This window comes from Hylaeus volcanicus, chromosome 1 (genome assembly GCF_026283585.1).
Source record: "Hylaeus volcanicus isolate JK05 chromosome 1, UHH_iyHylVolc1.0_haploid, whole genome shotgun sequence".
Classification (NCBI taxonomy): Eukaryota; Metazoa; Arthropoda; class Insecta; order Hymenoptera; family Colletidae; genus Hylaeus; species Hylaeus volcanicus.
In genome coordinates this window covers 12473849-12498854 of record NC_071976.1, presented here as the reverse complement: position 1 = coordinate 12498854, position 25006 = coordinate 12473849, and the positions used below count along the sequence as shown (strand labels likewise).

General features: G+C 40.7%; 1 protein-coding gene across 1 annotated transcript in view; it reads right to left on the bottom strand.

The window, feature by feature from the left end:
- LOC128878498 (zinc finger protein 853) overlaps window positions 1–25006 on the bottom strand; it is a 166073-nt gene that overhangs the window by 137484 nt on the left and 3583 nt on the right. The window contains exon 2 of the mRNA XM_054126749.1: window positions 23631–23741. Within this exon, the coding sequence (XP_053982724.1) occupies window positions 23631–23741 (111 nt within the window). The remainder of the gene's footprint in view (window positions 1–23630; window positions 23742–25006) is intronic.

Genomic DNA, 25006 nt, shown 5'->3' with positions numbered 1-25006 from the left:
GAGAGAGAGAGAGAGAGAGAGAGAGAGAGAGAGAGAGAGAGAGAGAGTCGCGCAGAGGCTTGGACGGAATGCCGCCGACGCCGGCATGCATTGTCGGAGGTCAGGTTCAGCAGCCACGATGCGCTCGTTCCCTCTCTCTTCTTCGTCCTTCGTTCCCTCGTACCGTCGTTCAGTCAGCCACGCTTCGAGATAAAAGAAAGGGGTTCGAAGGCGGCCGAAAATATCGAGTCGCGCGAATGGGACTGCGATCGCCCGGGAAATCACAAACGCGCATATCGATGACCCCGTTTCTTGCATCTACGCAAATAAATGTACAATGTACATTTCTTTCGTAAATATTTGTACACTTACTAACTTCAATAAATGATTAATATACAATAATTAATATAGTAAATTATTACTACACAACTTTTATTGCTAAATTGTATATTGCATGTGTATTTAACAACGTTTAATAATGTTACATCTGTTCAGTGCCATATTTAATTTTATAGTGGAATTGTGGGATCGTTTAGATAGAAAAGTTTGGAAAGAATGTTCAATATATCAAAAACGTTTATGATGAATTATTACAACATAAATGGGATAATATTACTTCGGATACAATGAAGAAATTAATAGTATCCAAGTTTGATAAAAGAAATTTTAACATTATCTAGTTAAAAAAATATATTCGCTAATGCAACGTAAGCATATCGAAACATAAATATACAGTCAGTATAAGAAGTATTCGTACATCTACCATTTATTTTAAATTGGTTATTACACCGACTGTAATTGATATTAGTAGATTCTCAACTTTTATTAGATCGTTACGTATGGAGACTTCACTCGGTTTTTGTCATTTCTTTGAAACCTCTCCTTCGTGACAATTGCCTTTTTGAGCGGATGTGACCACGGCCTTCTGATAAAGCTTTTACTAAGAAAATAGGGCGCGTCGCGGTACTGATTTCCACGAAAAAATAGGAGGCACGTGCCTCTACGCATCTCCATACATGAAAACAACTTCCACTACCGTTTTAACTTAATTTAGGGTATATAAACCTATGCGTTTTGCAGCTTTAGGGCTCATTTCTTGAGAACACGTGCAAAGTAACGTTGCGCTATACTTCAACCCGCGCAGCAAGATCGGGAAGAATCCCAGTCAAGTAAAATAAAATTTTCCTAAATTTTGTTTGAAATAAAAGGTGGTATTTATTTGAATGAGGCTTATAGAATTGCATAATGTTTGCGTAAGCAACTTTCTTTTTTATGTTATACATAGTCATATAGTTAAGAGGAAAAAATAAAATCGATTCTTCAAATGAAAACAGATTGGTATCATAAGCTATTCTACTCTTTTAAGGTTCATAGAAGAGACCGTAATAGCTAGACTGCGAATGTTCATGCATTTATGACGAATGAAAATATTAAGAAATCCACGAGAATGTGCACAAAAAAGAATACATAAAAAAATAGCAATAACGATACATACAATATACCGTTTAGAATATAAAAAACACTTTCATTTCACTTTTAATTCTTTTTCTGTATCTATAAAAATATTAATTTGTATAAATATCCGCAATCTAATAATAGCAATTGCTCTTATAATTAAAGAAAGATTGAAATTTAGAATACGTGCTGCTTGAGCATCGGTTACTACGTCCATATTATCAGATTTTTCAAGAGAGTATGTGTAAGAGATAGCATTCGAGAGTCCAAGAGCATCGTTTGAAACACTTGCGAATCAACCTTATTTCGATATTTTTCTTATCGTCCAAGAGAATTAAAGAACAAAATCGCTAGTCAAAACGTTTAATAAGAACGAATAAAATGTCTAGAACTACACCGTTTATTAGTGATTTTGTATTAAAAAACAACAATTTCAATTATTAGTTAAGGAAGCTAACTTGCAACTTCGTCACCTTTTTAAACTTACCACGATCTGTTAAATGACTGTTCACAAATTTGTGTATATAGTTCTTATACACAATATATGAATTATACATATACAATTTCGTATGCATTGTTCAATTGAATTCCACGTAAAATACTTTTGCATTTAATTAAAAAGAGTGCCTCCAAGAGTAGTCAAAATAGATACACATGAACGTCGATAGGTTTACTGTTAATATTTAATATTTGTTGCTAATGGCCTTGTAGTCGATGCGACATGTGAAGCATATACGAAGCATATAAAGAACCAAAAAAGAAAACAAATTCTGTATGAACGCGAGGAAGGCTAAAATTTGTGTATCAAATTGGGGCTTGTCTATAACCCCTTGAACTATTTTCACGAGTCTGGCTCGTTAATTCTAGGTTCGAAAATTCTAGGCTAAACTTGAAAATCACGAGCCAGGTTCGTTGAATTTAGTGCGAGCATTCGGGAGCACGGGTTTGGCACCGTTTTTTCAGAGTTTCAGCGTAATGCAAAGGGATAATCAGTCAGTCGGACAGTGTGCGCACGATGCACTCCGTGTTCTTCGAACGCGATAAATATCGATTGCCGCGAAACGTCTCGAGAAGAACGCGTCCCGTTTTCAAGGGTAGCCATCAGCGTTTGGGAGTAGAGTTGCGTCGAGGAACGATCGCGTCTAGCATGCGATTCGCTCCTAGAAGAGAAGGCTCGGGATGCTGCCCGCTGCATCCTGCATATATGTATGTTTTATGTCAGCGTGCATTCTGCATTCGCGCCGTTGCCACGTCTGCTATCCGCGGCTCTTTCTCCTGTTCCTCCTTTTCCATCTGTCTCACCGACTCTCTTCTCCTTTCGCATTCGTCTCTCCTCTCGCGACTCCTCTCCCCCGCCGCGAAGACGGTGCCTACGTTTCTTGACATTTCTCAAACTCCGTGTGTCTCCCGCCTCGCTTGCCCAGCGGCAAGTCGTTGAACTCGAAAAAAAACCTGGCAACATTGTCGCGGAATCTCTCGCGGCATTAGTTTAGATTGCGGCAAATTGTTTCTTGTCGCTTTCACACCTCGAAAATCTAACCGAATCATCTCCGTTGCGCTCATCCCCCTCCGAGATCCCACATGCGATCCCTCGCGTTGATGTCTCTCTATCCTCCGTCGTATATTTTCAAAAATTTCCTATGAGTTATCGTTGGGTATAGCAAGGAATTTCGCATTCGTTTACAATTCATCATGGCACCTGCTTTTCGAGTGAAAATGCATAACGTATGTACTAGGGGTAGATCTGGGTTAGGTCTGGCACCTGTGATTTTTCAAACAGAAGACGAATGTAATTAATGGTTACTGTACTGTTGTAGATGAGTCGAACTTCTATTGTCAGAGAGGTCGGCATATAGTTGTTATAAAATTCTCATAAAGGAAACTTACAACATCCTTTGTGAGATCACAATGCTCCATATTTACAAGTCTACCCCCGAAATATTTGCTTATTTACTTCAATAAATGGGAGGAACTCATTACTATACAAGTAATGGGAAATTGCAATGGTATTAATCGCATGTAATGTCTCTGTATGACTCTTACTTCGTTATAATTTAGGCTTTCGCAACAAAAGGTGTTCACCCCGTTGATACGCCACTTAACTTGTGGAAGATTGTAATTGCCAAATAGTTAAAGCTTTTTGAGGTGAGAAACAATGTCAATTTTACGACAGCAGTCATGATATACACAATGTTCTCTAATGTATTTTCTAGTGTATTAACCCTTTACACTATGGTGAAACTCGGAAAAAGCCGTGCCAAACCCTTGCGCCCGAATAGTCACACTAAATTTAACAACGAGCCTAGCCCGTAATTTTCAAGTTTGGCTTAAAGTTTTCATGAAAATAGTGCAAGGGTTTAACGTAGCGATAAGGATTAACCCTTTGCACTCGACGACAGTTAAATTAGAGAGAGTTAACAACCTTCTTCTAAACCTTCTGACTAAACCTTCTTCTACCATGATTGAAGAGTCGTGGAAATAAAATATCTATTACCAGTGCTTCAAAGTGTACCAGTTTATACCTTAGGAATCTACTCATGAACTAATATCGTTTCAACATTCAAGGAAATCTAAGATAAACGAAGACTGTCGCTTCTCAGTCGCCTCTCGAGTGCAAAGGGTTAAACTCCTGACGGCTATAGGAGCTCCCTCTTCACGGGAAAAACCTGATGGATTTTGAATAACGATTGATCGAGACCCAATTAAACGGATAAAATGATCTCGGTTAATCATGTTTTGGTAAGAACGATTGCGTCATATCGCTGTGCAGCGTTGATAACGGAAAGTGAAAGGTTCCAAAGTTTCGTACGTAATCAGCGGACACTTTGATAGTATTAGGTAGACTGGAAAGTAATGTCGTTTCTTTGACATTAAATACAAACCGATTTTTTATAAATTTCTATTTTTAATTATTAATTATATAATCGCTCCCGTCATCAATAGCCATTTGCCATCTAGTGTGCAAATTGTCAATGCCAGATCGATAAAAATCAATGAGCTGATAAACGATAAACAAGTATTTAAAATTGCAAAAACGACATTATTTTCCGGTTCACTTAATATATTAATGCGTTTACGCTATGTATTTAGACCATGCTACAAATTTTTTAAAGAATCCTGATTAAAGTACCCTATCGCCAGGGTTACCATTGTCTTGTATATCTCTAAGAACGTAAAGAAAATATATATCTTCATTTAAATTTGGCGACATGACGTCGAACCCAGAAAGATTGATACAATAGAGGATGTAAGGAGAAATAGGAATGAGATATTGAGGAGGTGACCACGTGTAGAGAGAAGGTTAGAAAGACAAGGGAGAATAAAAGAGACAGAGTAAGAAAAGTGAGAAAGTACAAGATTTGTGAAAGGGAAATTGAAGGTTGGAAGAAACTTAAATGTCGTTTCTCTTTTGACAGGTAAAGAAGACCATAAGTAAAGAAGACCATAAATAATGTAAATTTTGTAAATAGCTATGTTATAATAAATTTGAATCTTTTTTGACAGGGCAACGGATTGTGAGTTTTTTTTCTAAACAAAAAGAATTTCCCTATAAGCTTTGATAGAATCTTATAAGAATATCCAAAAAATGCAAATTGCCTACACATTGCAATTTCCTTCGCACCCCCTGTTTTCCTCGACGACACCCATAAAATGCGTGATCCGAAATTGGACGCGAATGTGGAAGAGGACGTAGCGTCTCGCGACTTGGCTGGATCCGTTCTCGAATCTCGTTTGCGTCCACGCGGGGCGCAACCACGATTCGAATCGCTCCCCTCGTCGAAATTTCCCACGGTTCGCGCGACCAAAGGGTCGAGTTTTTGCCGGTGAAGGAATTTTTCTTTGAGCGCCGCGATCTGCATACGCGCTCGCTATCTCTCTCCGTATATCTCTTTTCCTCCCAGCGGGCAGTTTCCTTCTCCCTCTTCGCCGGCGGTCTCTCGTTCTCCCCAACTCTCTCTCTCTCTCTCGGTTCTCGATTCATGCAAATGGTGTTTCTCTTCGTCTGGGGTGATCGGCTGCCTCGCGCCCGTGGCTCGCGGCTCGCGAAAAATGCTCTAGCGCGCTGGTACGCTCTACGCGCGCCAGGAGAGAGGTACGACACGAAAACTGTTTGGGACACGTTCCACGCGGACTGGCAAGTGACGAGCCTCCGCGGGAGGCCGATCAGTCGGTTAGAGCAGGTCGTGGCTCCGCTCGGAGCTCGCCACAGTGCTCCCCGAAAAACAGACGCGCTACAGTCTCCGATTTCCCGAGATCCAGCAATGCACGATTCCGATCTACCCTCGAGGATTGCCACCGTCGTCTTCCAATTACCCGGAGGTAGCCGTCAACGGAGGAAACTGGATCGGACGCGGTCTCCGAACCTGACCGATCGCGGATCGATTACGCCAAGGTGAAGCGAGTCGAAGGGAACAGCAAGGAAGCTCTATGGGGGGCCCAGTGTCACAAGGTGAACGGTACCCGCCGATCGAGCTCCAACAGTATATCCCCTGATGTTGTTTGTGTTGGATTCATCCACGAGAAAATATCCAGGAATAAACGTTCTTTCGACGCGAGAGACTGGAGTCGAAACTGGGTCTCTCGTTACCTGCCTCGACGAAACCGAGTTCGACGAGTCGAGTAACGCAGAGAGGGCTAGTTATTTCGAATGACGTGCCCCTGGTCCAGCCAGGGGATTCGGTAACGCTAGTTTTACGGAGGCTTCGAGTATCTTCGCTGTTTCATTGTTTACTTTCTAAAAACTTTCACGTTTATATGTCATTTACTGAAGTAATTTCGATGTATGCTAGGCCCTTTACATGGATAAAAGTCAGTAGGAATGTAAATGATTTCTGTAACTCTACTTGTGAAATTCGGAATGGGTAAAAATGACCGTGCTCCGTAAATCTAGTGTTAAACTCAGTTCGGTTATAAGCGCGATATACGATCGGGAACGAGCTCTTTCCGGTGACTACGATAGTGTTTCGCATGATCTCCAAAAATCGGAACCAATTATTAGTATTCGAGGCACGCGCACAGAACGAGTCGATGGAGGATGATAAACAGATTAAAGATAAACAGTGACGAATCCCGGGAACGAGGGAGGATGTTAAAAAATGGTCGATTTTCGGATAAATTCGTCATCCGAATTTTTGTTAATGCATCACTCGTTAGGTTTCGAGGAATTATAAAGGGGAAGTTAGTTATCGTCAACACGATGGGAAAGTTCTTTAACGCAGATGAAGTAGAATGTGCGCATGGGAATAATTGAAACACAAAAATTCCAAGATTTTTATATTTTATGCAGAAAAAGATTATATAAATATCAAGGTATCAGATAACGGTGCATTCGTTCGAGGCAATACGTTTGTAATTGTACTATTAATTGCATATGAAGCAAAGAATAATCCTTATTTTCCTCCGATGAAACAGAAATTTGTCATCTAATCATAGTAATTATTTGTGTAAGTTATTTATGACTCGTATATATAATATAGGAGTACAAAAAATGTAATTCACAGTGGTCGCTAATGGCGTACAGTACAAGCTGACGCGACAATAAATAAATGAATAAATAAATGAATTAGTTTTATAAACTTTATAAACCAGTGTTTGAACTTTTCTCTTTTTACATCTGATTGTTTGCCACGTGCCCTTTTTAAAAACCTAACGAACGATGGCTTATCCATAATTCAAGTGTCGGCGTCAGCCTAAAATCGGCCATTTGTTAAGATCGTCGATCGGTACCCGATACATTGGCGCGGTTTGTTTATGCGGGAACGGAGCTCGATTTCGAGAGTGCGGCAGCGCGGAACGCACCACGAGTGTACGTTTCTCCCGCTGGGGGAGACGAAAGGATCTTTCTCCCGCGAGATACGTCGACTTCGAGTCGATCCAGTTGGCGGTGTTTCGCGCTCGAAGGAGCGCGTCGTCCTCGTTCTGGAATGCGCGTAGCCGGGCGGCGCACGCGATTCCGCGGACAGACAATGTCCGACGGAATCGGCGATGAACCGGGAGGAGAGTAAATGTTCGATAGAGGCTCGATAGCGCATCCGCGCGAGCCGTTTCTGGAGCGGTCTCCGTCGAGCGCGTCGCGTTGGTTACAAGTTAGAGTATGTCTCCTTACCTCGATCGTGCACGGTTTTCTAGAGTAGGTGGATCACAGTTAAATCGCGGTGGTAGGAGCTAGGTAAAAAGATCACAAAATATGGCACACTGTTGCCCGAGTTCATCGTTCGGCACTCGCGGCGCGGTCGGTCACTGGTGGGGGCGGTGAAGTACGACCGAAGGAGAATGACGAAGAAGAAGACGCGACGCGGAGAACGAAGGGAGGCTAGGTTAGAGCGGGAAAGGTATACACTGTCGCGGGGACACCGGTCGGGATCGAAGACGAAGAGGAGACACGACGACGGCGTACGGGAGAGACGGAGAAGATTTCTCGCGCGCTGTCAGCTGTCAATGCCGCACACGCTGTCACTCATCCTCCGTGGTTTTTCGTCGCGGCGCGAGATCGATCTCTTCCTCGGCGCATCGAACCGCTCAGATCCGGATCGGCATCCGATCCTCTCGCCGAATCGCCACGTTTTACGAGCTCTGTCGTTGTTGTTCTCTCGTCGCCGGGAAAAATGCAATGTCCAAGTGGCGGAGAGGGAAATGAATCCGGAGAAGAGGAGGAGATGGAAAACGTTTTTTCCGTCGGCGGTGGCGGCGGCGGTCGTGGTCGTGGTCGTGGTCGTGGTGGTCGTCTTCGTCGCACTTTCGCCTCCCCGTGTGCGTGTGACGCGGTGCGCGCGTGGTGTCGCGTGAAGTTGGTCGTGCGTGCGCACCTTGTGCTTCGTTAAAGAGTCTTTTCCGTATAAAATGCTGGGGCGCCGGCGAGAATCGGCCTGCCCGCCGTCGCGTAGGCTTCACGCCGGCGTCCTCGCGGCCGATTGGCTGGATACCAGCCGGTGGGGGGCACTGGCGCGAAGGTCCGAAGGTAGAATACTCGCCTCGAGAAGCTACCAGAGCGGATCCACGAGAGTACGGAGTGGGGTTGCGGCTTTGCCATCCCGCTGCCGAGGATCGCCTACGACGTTCTACCATACAGTCCGACAGGGATGGAACCCTAAACGCGCCGAGGGATCCTTTCGGCCCGCCCGGGCCCCGACTTTGCCCGACGATTGTCGCTGGTCCCCCCGTTCCTCGTTGTTGGAGCTTTCGACGTCTCGAGGAGCTCTAGGGACCGAAATCCGGCGATATTTCCGATCTTTAGGACGAAGAAAAGAGAGCGGAATCGTAGCGGGCGTCTTTCTTTCTCCTCGCAGCTCCTCCTCATCCCCCTCTGCCGCGACGATACGCGCCGTCTCTCTTTCGCGAGGAACTTCTCGTTCCGTTCTCTCGGCTTGGCCGGCGGGGGGGGGGCCCCCGCCCCTTCGCCCCCCCCCCGCCCCGTCTCTGTTGCTCGAGACCGGCTAGGCTATTCACCCACGCATGCACGAGATGACGATGACGATGACGCCGCGCCGCGCCGGCCGTTCGCCGCTGCAACGTGCACGCTCCGTGCGCTCTTTGCACTTTCGTCCGCTTCGTGGGATGATCACGTCGTGAAAAAACTCGAGGAGAAATTCCTGCTCTATCGTGCAACGCTGCGATTTTCTATCGGGGGAATATTCCCGATCGGATTCGTAGATCCTCGTACATACATACTTTCCTAACTCGACAGTTTTTTTTTCGTTTTTCGTTTACGTTTGGATCCCAGACGAGATTACTCGTTCTACTCGCGAGGTTCACGCTCCATTGGCGGATTCTTTCAGTTGCTCGCAATTTTGCTGGCCTTGCGATCCACGCAGCTGACATTGGCACGTCGCGATTGCGGAGCTCCGCTGACCCAGATTCCGCCTCGGTTATTTTTTCCACGCCGGCGGATTTTTTTTATCTCCGTTGTTTCGCGCGTCGTTCTCCGTCTCCGTCATCCCCGGCTCGCCGAGTTTTCGCTCCCCTCGCGAATCGATCATTCGTCTTCCAGCAAGCTTCGTTCTTACTCGCGATTCCGCCTTTCTTGAGCCAGAAATAAACGGCTCCCGTCGATATTTCGAAGGCTGGTTAACGCTGCCGTATCCGAGTTTTTCCTGAACTTGGAAATTTCTCTTTGAGATCGTTGAGAAAGCGGCAAATTCACAGTGTAGAATTGACTATTCTATTAGGGATAACGTGACAGGTCTCTGACTAGCAGATTCAGATAATAGCACCAATAGTCCCCTTCAATCCTACTTACTTCGTCTAATTCTCTGTGGGGCCGAACTATTAAACCAACTTCATTATTAAACCCATGTTTTTAGTTCTTTATCAGTCCTGACTAGTATATCCAGCTATTATTTCTAATTATTTATCGTTTATTTATCAAGACTGAGTTCCCATCAATTCTATTTATTTCGTTTAGTTCCCTGTTGGAGTTAACTATTAAACCACCTTCTTTATTAACCCCATCTATTATTTTTAGTGCTTCATGAATTCTGATTAGTAGCCCCAGCTGTTATTCCTAATTATTTATTGCTTATTTATCAATACCAAGTCTCCATCAATTCTATTCATTACGTCTAGTTCTCTGTTAGACCAACTTCTTTATTAAACGAATCTATCATTTTTAGTTAGTTTTAATTGTAGAACCCCTAATACCTCTTGTCCTCCGTTGAACCTAACTATCAAATCTACTTGTTTAAAATAATCTCAGTTATTACGTTTAGCTCCCTATCAATCCTGACTACTGCATTCAATAATTCTTCTATCACCCTCAGTCCTGTAGCAATTACAGTCCCAATTATTACCCCCAATTAATAACGAGTTCCATCAACGCATTGATTTCGATTAAAATGCCTCGATTAGTCGTTGATATTGTATAAGTCGAAGAAGATCCTCGGTGCAAGGAATTCGAAGCTGGTGTCGTTGGCCAGAGAGGTTCGAGAAGGGATAGGTTCCGCTACACGTGGTCCTGCTTTGGCCGAAACCCCGAATCAGAAGGGGTCTCGGATGATCCTCCGGTTCCCGTTCGGCGTGCATCAACTGCAGCACGGTCGGATCTTGACCTACGACTACGTTCAGGGGAGCCGGCGAATTTTGTCCGAAAGTCGACGCGAACGAAAGAGCGGATTCATAGGCCTTCGAGGTCACGGAGCAAGAACAGTGGGGATTGGCGTTGGAGGGAGCCAAGGAGGGGGCCCGAAGGAGGTGGTGGATACGGGCTCGAACCCGAGGGAGTAGGAGAGAGCCAACGAGAGGATACGCTCCGGCGGAGGAGGACCAAGCGACACGCTAGAAAGAGGAGCGCGAGAGCAGCGTGCGGCTAGCAGAAGAAGACGAAGAAGAAGGGAAGAAGAAGAAGAAGAAGAAGAAGAAGGGGGCTGATCTACCGGCAATATACACACAGAGCCGCACAGACCACGGCAAAACTCCGCAGTTTTGCTGTTCGATTTTGCAAACTTATATTTAGAAGGGCAACGATCTTTTGCCGCGGCAGTTCCAACCAGAGGAGAGGAAAGGTTCTGGGATACGCGCGCGGTCTTTCTCTCGACTGGCCGCCGAGATTTCTCAACTCCGTTCGGACCAACGAAATCGCGTCTCAGGGCTTTTCTCAATCTCTCTCCCTCACGGTTTTCCTCGCATTTCCCTTGCACCGATGGCTCTCCATCGAACTTGGTTTCACGGGTCTCCTTGGATCGGTGATCTCGCGTCTCGGTGTTTCGCGTTTGACGCGATGCAGGTAAATGCCTACTGTGTACGAGTCCGGTCTGTCGTTTGCAGTAATTGACCATGTCACGCGGGCTAACGGTTGCTCGATATGTTCGGTGAATTATACGAGATAATCTTTAATTGGAAAGCGTACGTCATCCGGGCCAGTGCTGCTCAAACTTTCCCTGCGGTCCACTCGAGGACAAAGAACTCGGCTTGAATCTTCTAGGCTCTCTCGCAACGTAAAATTGCGAATTCGTGGGCTTCGCGATTTTATTTAGCTTTTTATTTTATTTAGCCTCAATCAATTCTAGACGAAATTTTAGCAGAGTGGAAATAGAACTCGCAATCTGCTGCTGGTTACGTAGATTCGTAAACAATATGCAATCTCGTCTATATTGTCACAATGTGAACTTTTTCTGAGCTTACGAAGCGATTTGTTGAGAGCATAATTATCAATCGAGAGCGACTATTTTTATTTATTTATTTATCAATAAACTGAATATTAATTCAATATTAAAGTATTTATTAATGAACTTTATTTATTAATAATAAACATGAGAGGTTACTGGGTTGTCAGAATTCGTTGTTCATTGCTACATATTAACGCATTAACACAGTAACATAATAACATTATAACAGAACATAACTAGCATAAAAGCAGCACTTTTATAGTACTTTTATGCTAGTTATGTTGAGACGTAATTAAGTTACTATGTTGATATGTAGCAATCAACAACGAACAACCCTGAAACTTCTCAGTAACGAGTTTACCCGTTTATTAATAAATGAATGAATAAAATTTGCATCACTCGTAAATCCAATATTGTATTTGCACAGTTGACTGTATAAGCCGAAGAAAAGTGAACGAGTTGGTTCATGAGCTGCACTATAACAGAGTCATACTCAACATATGTCGAGTCGGAAATTCCAAAAATGATGACGACTATTTTAATATGGTTGTTGGGATCGGATCTAGTTGTCTAGTCCATTTCTTAATCGAGTTACTTCGTCTGTTTTGCGCACCATGGGTTCGAGGAATAGACACAGGCTTGCAGATGTAAATGCTATTCCTTTAGACCTGCGTCCCGACGTTTCGTTAGCATTGCGGCTGGTCTTGTCGGGGATCCGGTGACGCACCGATACTATAAGAAACAACGCGTCTCAGGACCGTCTATGGCCTACTTGGAGTGCGTCCACTTTTCTTTCGACCTAGCATGGTTCACGCAAATATTTTTCAAACACTGACGCGCAAAATATAACACCCTTCCTGTATAATATAAACAAAAATTGAATAGCATGGAAGCTTTACGTATACGAATTTTCTGATTTTCAGAGAAACCACTTATGAAATATTAGTCAATATAAAGGTGATATAGTCTAGTCGAAAATATCATAAATGAAAAGATCAATTCAAGTTCAAAGAACGACACATGAGAGTTTGTGGTGTTTTACTATAAAAAGTAAGTGATGGTGATGGTTCAAAATGAACATGTAAAACAGATTACGGTATCGTAAAGTAAATCTGATTTTCAGAGGAACCACTCATGAGATATTAATATAAGGGTGATATACTATAACATGTTATGATGATTTTTTTTAAATAATGCGATTCTCGTACAACGCGCAACGTATTAACCACGTTACACGAAAATCTTTCCTGTGACTTTGTGGACCCATGGAAGAAACATATGAAAGTCATAAAAATGATTCAGGAATATTGAACGTCCTCAGAAAGGATTCGGAAATGTATTAGGTCATTCCATAAGTTTGTGCTGCAGACTGTGTTAACATTTAATTAAAAAAACTGTATTTTACAGTGACGGTGTAATGGCTACGTCAGAAAGATGAGAAAATATTGTAAAATGGGAGGGATTACTTTTTTTATAACACTTGAGGGTATGTTTTACATATTAACCCTTTGTGCTCGTGGTATTTTTCTATCAAATCAAATCCGGTTAATTTTTAACCGACTTCGAAAAGGAGGAGGTTACTCAATTCGACATGTATATTCTTTTTTTCTAATAAATTTCTGTAAAACCAAAAATTCTACTTCGAAGAGAAACATCTACGAACATTCATGACTAAGTATATTATTATTTCAATTAATAATTAACTGTAATCTGATATAAGTAAATTTGAAATTGTACGTTCTAAAAAATCACTTTTAAATTACATATGTGGCCCTAGAGGCGCCACTCGAACCCAAAGGGTTAATTCGAGTAACAGCAGAATAAATGGTATGAACTTGTGGGACGAGTCAATAGAGACCCTAAGAAATGACTCAGAAATTAGATGAACTCTAGCAGAGTAACGGGATTTCAAAATTTGTGAATTCGTGTCAGAAATGTAAAAAACGTGGGGTTTCCAAGTTTGATATATGGCGACAGTTTGTCCGCGCGGTGGTAGTGAAGTTTACTCGTGTGAGAGAATGTAGTTATTTTTCTACAATATTTTCTAAACTTAAAATATGAAATTATTATTTCAAGTCTAATATTCCAAATGCCGTGTACAAGTAATTTATCGATAATTAATTTTAACTCCATTGATCAACTTGCTCACTTTAACCCCCTCCCTTAGGATTGAGCTTTTATACCGTTTTTGCTTCCAATCTTTATGTTTATGTTTATCGATAAGTGTTTTCAATAATCGCGTTGCAAGATAAAAACAAATTATTCACACATGAAAGATAATGTATGACATAGGTATATATATATAAATATAACATAAAAAATACAAGTTCATCTACCACGAGTTTAAGTGACTGACCAACTTGCTAACTTTAACTAAGAAAGTGGAAATATCTAAATCGCAAGCGAGAATGGAGGAAATAGGTCGAATTGGGTTAGGTCTGGATCATTTCTCGATGCAGAATCTCCGCGCAAGAGGTTCGGGATGTTGTCGCGCGTGCATCGTGCATGACCACCGCCCCTGTGAGTGTAATCTTATCGTGGCGAGCGATGTAGCGAACGCGTTCTCTGCGGCTGCAGAACGCCGCGGAGTCAACGAACGATAAAAAAAAAGGCGCGCAGCCATACGCGCGACACAAAGAATAAACTCTGTATCCGCGCGTCCCGCCCTCCCTTTTTCCTCGCCCGCGCGTCATTCCGTCTCGTTCTTTCTCGCGCGAGAAGCCGACCGCCTCTCGCGTTCGTTCGCGGCGCGACTTCGCAGCCGTGTGTGGGCGCGCGAGTTCTCTCCTCCTCCCGCTTTTCCCGGCTCGCAGCCGTCACCCTCCTCCCCCGCCCGGACCCCCCTTTTCTCCTTCTTTTTCTCGTCGAGTAGCTTGGGGTAGGTCATGGCGGAACCACGGCGAGCGACGGAGACGGCGACGGAGATGGAGATAGAGAAAAAACGAGGAGGACGAAAGAAACCTTACGCGCCGCGCGCGCACGGTCCGCGTTCCGTCGGCCCGCGACTTTGTAACGCTGCGCGCACCTTTCTCCGTTCGCCTTTTGACAAGTTATTTATCATAGCTACCTCGCGTCGATCGCGGTCCCGTGGTGATTGCAATTTTACCGATTCTTTACAACCTTTCATCGATAGAATCAAGCGAACGATACTCCCGCGGACCTTAACCCTTTCATCCTCTTTTTTCTGTTTATGTTCTTCTCGTTTCTCTTTCAGAAATTAATTAACGTTGGTTAAATATCAAAGAGAGTAGTAGTATTTTTTTATATATGTCTCGCGTAAGTCTCATTTGTAATTTGGCCAAAGGCAATTAGGTATGTGACTGAATAGAGTCGATAGGGTTAACGAATCTAGTATCTTTATATGCGTCATTGAGATTTTCATATATGTACATGTCTTGAAATTAAGAACAATGCTAAGAATTGACCAATTTTGGGACTGAGTTCCTGACTGATAACAACAGTTTTTTACTGGATATCTTTCTACAGTTTCTAAGAAACATGAAATTAACTATCACTTACTCTGGAAACGATATAGAAGATATAAAAAGTAAGACTACATAAATTCATATTGATATTTTTCTTACAGATGAATCTTAGCCTAAATCCTTCAACAAAAGATTGTCTATCGTGTGGGACAATAAAGTTATTTTTTTACAATATTTTCTAAACTTAAAATATGAAATTATTATTTCAAGTCTAATATTCCAAATCCCGTAAATTAATTTTAAGTCCACTGATCAACTTGCTCACTTTAACCCCTTTCCTTTAGGGTTAAGCTTTTATAGCGTTTTTGCTTCCGATATTTATGTTTATTTTTTATCGATAAGTGTTTTCAATAATCGCGTTGCAAGATAAAGACAAATTATTCACAAGTGAAAGATAATGTATCACATAGGTGTATATATAAATATAGCATAAAAAATACAAGTTCATCTAACAATCTACTGATTCGAAACTGTTAAGAAATTGATAAGATATACTATAAATTATAAATTCAAATATGTTTCTTACTACAAAGAATAGAATATTGAAAACCTTCGTTTCATAATACAAAAAAGAATACAAATAATATCAAAACTATACAATTTAAAGAATTGAGATCGACTTCTAGTATATATATACACGTTACACATTTTCTAATCACAAATCATGTTATTAATATTTCCTCTTTTTTTAGATTTCGCAACATCCTGAAGATGATCTAAGGACAAGGTCGTGACGTGCATATAAATTTATGGGAACAATAACATTAAAAAAATATGAAAAGAATGTTCATATTATAACGTTTACAGAGTAAAATAAATTTCTATTTAGGTTCAATTTTTGTATGTAACGTTTGCAAAGATTTTAGTAATAAACATATTTTCAGATGATCTAACGAAAGATGATTTCTATACACTCTACCCAGGATCCATACACGATAAGTCGCCTATGTTTGTGAAAAATTTGTAATTTAATTTTGGGACACTCGATTAGAATCAGCCTGTACGGCGTCTTGTTGCACGTAACGGCGTGGTCACTCGATCTCCTCAATTGGAACAGTCGTACGACGTTAATTTACCATACGACATCCGATCGTGTACCGTCGCGATTGTGCGTGAGCGAAACTTACAACCTCGCGAAATTCTTTGACTCCGCGGTACACGTTATTTTTAAATTAATGTTTGATTATTCACGATTTTATTGACGATTAAATTCTACGTAAGAAAGGTTTATATTGAGTTATTCCATACATGACCCTGAAGCTTTGTTTTATATTTTTATTTGTAATTGATTTTCGCAACTATGGAAGATTTCTTGATCAAAATACCGTGTAAATCGAGTTCATACGTTTCTGTACGAAAAACTTACTAAATGGGTTGCTTAAATTAAACGTAATCAAATTCATTTATTTCAATGGGAAAATAAAATAACATATAAATGAAAAACGAAAGAAGATACTTCTGGAAATATATGAAGCTATATTTTTTAATTTTAGTTTCTATTTTATGATTTTTCTTTTTACTTGTTTTCTTTGTAATAGAAACATTTAATCGAACTATATAGCTATAATTATATATGTCACTAACGATTATATGTTAAGTTTTAAAAATTTACTCCCTCAAACAATTAGTCTTGCTTAAACTTAACGTCATTGTTAACAAACGAGCGATGCTAGACAATGACTAAACAAAAATGCACCCAGCATAAATTTTTCCTTTCGATAGTTTCTATTGTTACAATTTCGTTATTTTGAAAATCGTGTAAATAAAGTACTGTGTAAATCGAGAGTTAATGTATCATCTGACAATGAATAGAGTAAATGAAATAGCTTCTTCATTTTTAGTTACTTATACTATGTACAGATATATATTATAGATATACCTATACTAAATAGTATCTCCTTCTTCGCAGTATTTCTATCTGTTACTTCATTACTAGTTCATATGTTTTTATACGATTCTTTTCACGTATTCCCCTTCCGGATGAGACCTTTTTATTTCTCCTACTTCTTTCAAGCATACTCGACACGATGCGGCGGAAAGTATCGTGACGCAATCGTTTGTGTTAATTCAGCATGCGTTCCTCTCTGCTCGCGTCGGAGCGAGATTCCACGGAGCAGAAATTTCTTCGTAACTCTCGAAACCACCCTCGCCTCCCCATCGGTTGGCGAACCATGTCGAACGGATTCGCGAGCGGTTTCACCGAAGATCGAACAATTCGATTAGGTGGATCTTAACAGCCGGCGCGGGAGCACGGCGTTATTGTTAGCGATCATGCGATCTGAAAATCATAGAAAATTACTGAAAAGCCAGGAAACTTTGTACGTTCTGGCCAGTATGGTTGCCCCTGGACTTGAGATGTCGTAATTTCACCTTCGCCGTAACGGCTACGCGGCACGGAAGTGCCTTTCCTCGCCCCGCCGTCTTTTCATCCTTCGGGTTTTCTTCTACGACTCGAAACCGAAACAGAAAGCTTCGCTGCTCCTTCCCTACCCCCTTCTCGGGTAATAGTAGAAGGGTTAGTGAAACAATGGCACGCGCGCGAACACCGTTATTTAAATAACACGATGCTACCTCTGCGGGATCGAAGGCAAAAAAAGCTGCGCTCAAGGGGATACGAACGTGAGAAAGGCGCGTCTAGGAGCGCTTCGTTTGAGGAATCGCCAACTTTTGTTCGTGATCACGCACCTCCTCGATTCTCTCGGTTATTCTGGATCAACGAAAATGTCCATTTATTTATGAATTAAAAAGCGTGTATTACGGAAACGTCACGAACTGGTGGGTTCGAATTCAGATGGGAAAGCATTTCTTATCGATTCGCGACACGAACTGTCAGAGCTCGAGTTTGGCTGAAACTTTGAACAAATTGACCTAATCTAACTATGCTATTTTTCGGTGTTAGTGATTATTAGACTGCGTATCTTTATGCAAAATAAAATCTTGGCGAACGTGCCTACAAAAATTGAACCTAAATAGGAATTTATTTAACTCTGAAAATATTATAATACAAACTTTACTCTCAATATTTTTTATATTCTTGCATAGTGTGTGCATTTTGTAATTTCTTGCACATTCAAATTCCCTATAAATGGATAAAAATATGCAGTCTAGTGATTATTGACTTTAATCACATACATAGGTCTCACTAAGCGTGCCCCAACATTTTAAACTGGTACAGTCTTCATGTTTAATATTTATGTTTTATATTTCACTCTCGTGAAAATGATTGACGAAGACATAAAAAATTGTTTAAATATAATGTTGAAAGAATGCAATAATTATCAACAAATGTTTGATTAAGAGCGACAGCCTAAAGTGGTAAAGTTTATAGTTTTTATTATAACGAACCTAACCCAGATGTAATCCAGACCTAACCTCCTGTGAAAATGACTGACGAAGCCACAGACAAATCATTTGAATACAATGTTTAAAGAATGCAATAGTTGTCAATAAATATTTGATTAAGAGTGAAATCGGAAACTGCTATAGAATGGTTAAAAGAAAAACCACCCTGCGTGTCAATTTGTTACAAAATTTTGCAATGTAAAGAAACAACGATTTCTTAACAGTGATCTCTAGTAACTGTAGCAAGGAAAAATTCATCTAATTCCACAGAGTTCTAACCAATGTAAGAGTACCAATTTAAATTTAAATATCTAACGCTTTCAGAGAAATAGATTAATATTTGTTAGGGGAGTATCAGTTAAGAATCAGAACGAATGAATTTCTTTAATTGAGTCACGTGACAATACATGTGGACGAATGATGATCAAGAATCTCTCGAAGAAGTAACTCCTTGGAAGACTAATACTTTCAGAGAGCTAGATTAATATTTAGAGGAGTATCAGTTGGGAATAATAACGAACAAATTTCTTTCGAACTGTTTACATCTTTTGGCCGAAAGATTTTGCGAATATCGATCTCGAGAGCTGGAGCTTCTCCTTCGTCTTCCCCTCGTTTTTCATCGTCTTCCTCTTTTCCCCGTGCAGTTCCGGTTCTAGCAGCTGTCGTCGATTCAAGATTGGGACTTCGAATCGGTCAAGGGTAGGCCTCTGGCTGTGTAACGTTACCTTCGTACGACGAACCGGTTTAATGCCGGGGTGAAAGAGAGATTTGGAGGGAAAGAGTTGGCGCAAAAAATTCATTTGAATCACCGGAGGGTCGGGTAGAGGTGTCGAAATAATTGGATTTTAATTTTCGCGCCGATGAAAGAACAAAAAACCACTCCTTCTCGCTGCTGCTTGCCTGTGTACATATACTCCTCCCTCCGGACCGAGAACCATGAGAACCGCTCTCTGACGAGTGTTTATACAACGTTGCAACGCATTAATGTTTTCGACTTTCCATTTTACTTCGCGCCCTTTGTTTTCCCACGATTCGCACCATCGTTTGCTTCGATCACGAGCTACCTTCGCAATCGTCATATGATCGACTAGCTGCTACGATTTCACTCCCGTGGAATACTATTCTTATTCACGTAGATGCTATAGTTACTGTAGTGAAAAACAGTCACCCATCTTGTGTTGCACACCTCGGAAAGCTTATCTTAAACATGAGTTATGCGACAATACAGTCTCAATGATTTTAGAGCGTTGGCTTAATAATTACTGCAGTGTTTATGTAGATATGTAATTAGGTACTTCGTAACAGATGAACGCTTTTAACTAGGTGTAGAGTAAAGATAGATTTTTAAATGTAAATGTTAATGACGAATTCAGTCGTGTAATGAATGACTATTTCTCTGTTAATTATTTTCATTTTTCGTTATTTCCTAAACTATGCGAACAAATAACATGCTGTAAAGGGCAAATTTGATCTTCACGAAATTTCCCAGATGATAAAATGATTCTTTTTTATAAAGATTAATATATTATACCTAATAAATACCCTTAAAGTTCACCTTATAATTTTCAATTCATTTTTAACACAAAAAACGTTATTGCGGTCTAAATATAAAAGCTAGATATATCGTATCACTGACTTTTTTTTAGATCTATTAATAACCGATATTTTTGTATTACATTATTTTCACGTATATCTAACCAGTTGGTCAGCGTACACCGATAAAGCCAAGCGACGCTTTTCTTCCAACTTGTCAACAAATTTTCAGATTTCAAATTGAAAACGTATTTTTATCAAAATAAAACATGGCTTATGTTACTCAGGGATAGTGTAGCCTTCTATTACTACAAAAATTTTTTAAATCGGTTTAGTAGTTTCGGAGATTTACATAACTTTCTGAGAAACGATAAGTTCAATTTTAATCATTTATTTGTCAAATTTGCTAAAAAAAATTTATAGTAGCATTTCAACATAACCTGTCGAGAAAGAATAACTTGAACGCGTTAGACATATTAAAGTATCACTCCACGTGTTTTTCAAAATAAAGTGACTGGAATTTTACAAGTTAATTTCAAATCCGATGAAATTGTTCGAGAAGATTCCGTAATAATTCATATAATATAAACGAAAAAGCGCAAAGACTAGTGGAACGACGTAGTACATCTTCATTTATATAATTATTCGAACACTTCTAATTATATTTCACGTAGTACATTTGCGCGATTTTCCATCTGTGAAAACCAATCCCCTAATTTTGTACGAATCCTTTGTCACAATTAAAACGTGCGGGGTTATTAATAACAAACGAATGCGAGTTTGTGATCAAGCAGAGGGAGAAATGATTCGTTTGTATAATTATTACACAGTTAAAGATGAAATATGACGCAAACAGAAATGTACGATAGTAATCAATTCTCAAAGTATTAAATTATATTTGTTTACGATACATTATTTCAGTGCACTTATTAATGATATCGAGGTATTTGTTATATTTGTTCCTTCCTATTAAGCTTCAAAGAATTCTAACCGTAAAATGCCAGTGGTTTGACATTTATTATTTGAATAATTATACTTTTCGCAATTCTTTTACGATATTAGGTAGTTTTACAAGCATTTTTGGGTATTTAAGTGTGTAAATTTTTGGCTCGATGTAAATGCACATAAGCATAGCGATAGCAGAGCGAAGTACAGGTCCATTGACACATCATATTCGATTTTCTACCAATTGTTTAAAATTATTTTTTATATGATTTCTATTTGTTAGTTAAAAACGAATGTATGAATAATACATGTTGGATATATTCCACTCCAAAAAGAATGTTTGTATTAATTTAAGCAAATAAAACCAGGCGAATTTCGAAAACTTAGCTGTCTAATTTCGATAGATTGTATTATTCATAGAAAGAATCGTACAAATGAATGATTAATATTTTTACGTGCATCTGTTTATATTTTCCTTTAATATTTTTTACTTTATTTAATTTACTCAAACAAGAATATGGAGAGGTTTGCAAAATAACTAGGTACACGAAATCCTAACTTTAAACAGTTATTAACAATGTTTGGCGCTTGGAACAACAGTTAAGTACTATATCATTGCTCTTATTTCTAACGAGTAGTGAATGTAATGAACCAAGTATCAACCTTGACGTAATTGGTAGGTGTCGAGCAGATAGATGTCTCTATGAGTATCAAATCGTTCGAAAACATTTCTTAGAATGGCACGACAGAAGAATATCACTTTCAAATGGAAATGTACCGTGAGTATCAAAATAAGTCTCGATCTCAAGAATATCAACTGTATGAGATGAACTATTGAAATTCCAATCCTGAAAAGTCTTATTATCTGTGTTTGCCGATCTACTAAAGATCGAATACAATAAGCCTTAATTGCACTCACGATCAACCGCACAATTCATTAGATTCTAATATTAAACAAACTATCGATTATTTTTAACGTTAAGTGTCATTTCATTGCTTTCGCTTCTACTGAACAATAACTATGTAATACAAGTATTAAACTTGATGTAATCGATATGAATCGAAGCGGTAGACGTATCGATGAGTTCTCCAGATTGTTAAAAAACATTTTGCAGAATATCATGACAGCAAAACAAGTCCCAGTCTCTTAAATACGATCAACTGTGCACAGTTGTATTCGAACGAGTCTCAATTCACTGATAACGATCGATTGCACAATTCATCCGATTCTAATCTCAATAAATGATTAGTTGCTTTTAATGCTGAGCGTTATTCCATTGCTTTCACTTCAATTGAATTATAACCGCGTAATGTGAGTATTAAAATTGATGTAATCGATAGGTATCGAGAGGATAGGTGTCCCGACGAGTTTCAGAGCGTTCCAAGACATTTCTACGATGGTATCCTTTCGAAACGTAATTGTATCGATGGTAGGAACGCGTGCGTCGCGGTTAACGCCGGTCGAACGTTTTCGCGAAGGCGATAAAGACGAGAAAGCTCGTCGTTCGTTACGTTTTGTCCCTCTAGATGGGGATGCTCGGCCGGGACGGATACAAAGGAAGCGAATGTTTTAATTAAATCTCGGCAAAACGCGAAAACTTCGCCATCGCGAGGCGTTTTTGCGATTTTCCGAAAGTTTCGGCTCGGCTCGCGACTCGCTTTCAAGGTGGCGATGGACGAGCACGCGGGGGGTGAAACCGCGCTCAACCACCTCGTTTCCACCGTTCCATTCATCCCCCCTAACGGACAGCGGACGGAATAAAAGAAGTCGGAAAAACAAAAGAGCGGCACGACTACTTAACGAAACAAATTGTTGCTTCGTACTCGGGAGGAGAATTTAAAAGTTTTCCGTTGCTTCTTCTTTTTACTCCTCGCCCCCCCCCTCGAGTTTCTTTTCCTCTCCCCCGGGTTGTAGTCGTTGACTACGGTTTCGCGTCTGTCTCCGTTTCACCGCGGACATCTCGGTTGCTTCGAGTCGAGCGATAGTTCGAGAGTCGATTCACGGCTCGTTAGCGATGCCGCTTCCTTTCCCCTCATTTCGGTTCTGGCTCGTAAAAGGACAACGCCATATACGCGCGGACTCGAGTACTATCGATCGTGACGGACTGTCCCATTAAATCGGTTGCGTCGTGCGTGGAATACGCGTATGGAACAATTAAACGCGGTATTGTCTCGCGAGCTGCCAAGGTACCGTTGCTCGGGACGCCGAACCTAGGTCGTTTACCTGCCGCGAAAATTTTCTCCGCGTGGTTCCTCTTTCCTTAGATCGATTTCGAACCGCCGTGTTGGTTGGCGGTCGTCTGTTCGACCGATCGAAACGAGAGCAGGCTACGCTCGATCGTCGACAGTCTTACGTTAAGAGTAACATACATCATACAGAAGCACATACACGCACGTAGAGCATGCCAGCGGTGGGGGAAAAATACTACAACGAAAAATGAAAAAAAAAGAAACACATGTATGCGACTAGAAAACGCTAGCGAGACGGTGCATCCTCGCTAAGGAGGAGAACTGAAATCGTAACGAACCAAGGATCTCTGTCGATTTCTGTTACACGAACGTGCGGGAATGAACGAACAAAAATCCACGACAGAAAGAGGGAGAGAAAGAGAGAGAGAGAGAGAGAGAGAGAGAGAGAGAGAGAGAGAGAGAGAGAGAGAAAACACGACGATCCTGTATCGGAATCGACGAAAAAGAAAAGTGAGAGGGTTTTGTTTTTGAACAGGAAGCTGCGCGTGACGAGGAGAAATAATAAAAACGGGATCTTGAACGGGCTGAGTGTTCAACTCACTCGTTGCAGGGTGGACCAGCATTCCTCGAGGGTGCGCTCGCTGATGTTGCCCATTCCTCCGCCTCCGCCGGCACCTCCCGCACCACCAAGTCCCGCCGCAGAGGCACGAGACTATCGGGCAAGACAGGAGGCTCGTGTTAGTTTACTTTTCCATGGCCCTTTCCGCTAACCAGCATTACTAAAAAATCGTTTTTCTACCAGTCACGAGACCCTAGCAGTCTCTCTGGTATTCCATTGTCGCGGATTTCTCGCAAAAATCCTTCTACTCGAACAAACAAATTGTAATCAAGCGCAGCGAATAACGTCGAAGCTACCGTCCGCGATTACGGAAACTGGGTTGGACTGTGGAAAATTTGCAGTGGAGAAAGTCGAGGCTCGCCATGTCTGTCTTCTTATGGTGCGATTCATTTCTCAAATGAATTCTTTCGTCAGCGTTCCGCGTTATTGTGTGCACGGAGGCTCCAGGTAGGGCCACTGGAACACGAGTATTTTAATCCCATACGTGGAAATGTCGAGTCTGCCCAGAATTAACGTTATTGTCAGTTAAACAAGGTATTTTTCATTTTTGTTGTTATTATAACATTATTAATCTGTTTTATCATACATGAAATGGTATCTACGTTTATGTAAATGTTCTCAATGAAAATTTAAATATTTCAGATTTATTTTGTGGAAAATTAATTTGAATTGTTACTTTGAAAATAAATTGCAAGGTCATGGGTTTAGACTACAATAGAAGGAAATATATCGAGAGGTACTGTTTGTTATTTATATTTTGGTAAATATGTATAACAATGTTTTACGATATTTTCAAACGTGTAGAAAAAGAGTATTCATCCTAATATCGTCATAAGATGAGAAAAAATACCTAGCAAATAAATACTGCAAGTTTGATATAAGGAATGAATGGTAAGAGGAAATAGCACAATTTCTTCATTCATCAATTTTTAGATTGTCTATGAAAACTAGAGAGAAACATAGTTTGCTACTTATAACTATCTCAATCTATTTATCTAACTTTTGACCATGGTGCTCTTAGAAGATAGTTAAAGAGTGCTTCTTTGTTCTACTGTCAAAGGTTCGATAGTATAATAAGAAAAGATGGCTAGTAGCATAAAAAAATGCTATAACTTTGACACTACTTGTTTCTGAGAAAAACTATCTGGTGAAAACAATGGATCGTAGCAGAAAGTTGCACACTTTTTTCCTCCATGAATTTGTAAGTAAGACACGTTCACGCCGACGCTGATATTTGTGTTTCTCGCCATGGGGCGGCGCGATGGTGCACTCCATCTAATAGACACACGAGCGTGAGCAACCGGTGGTGCACGCCGTCCGATAAACACGCCAGCGTGAACGTGTTGAAAGAATAGTTG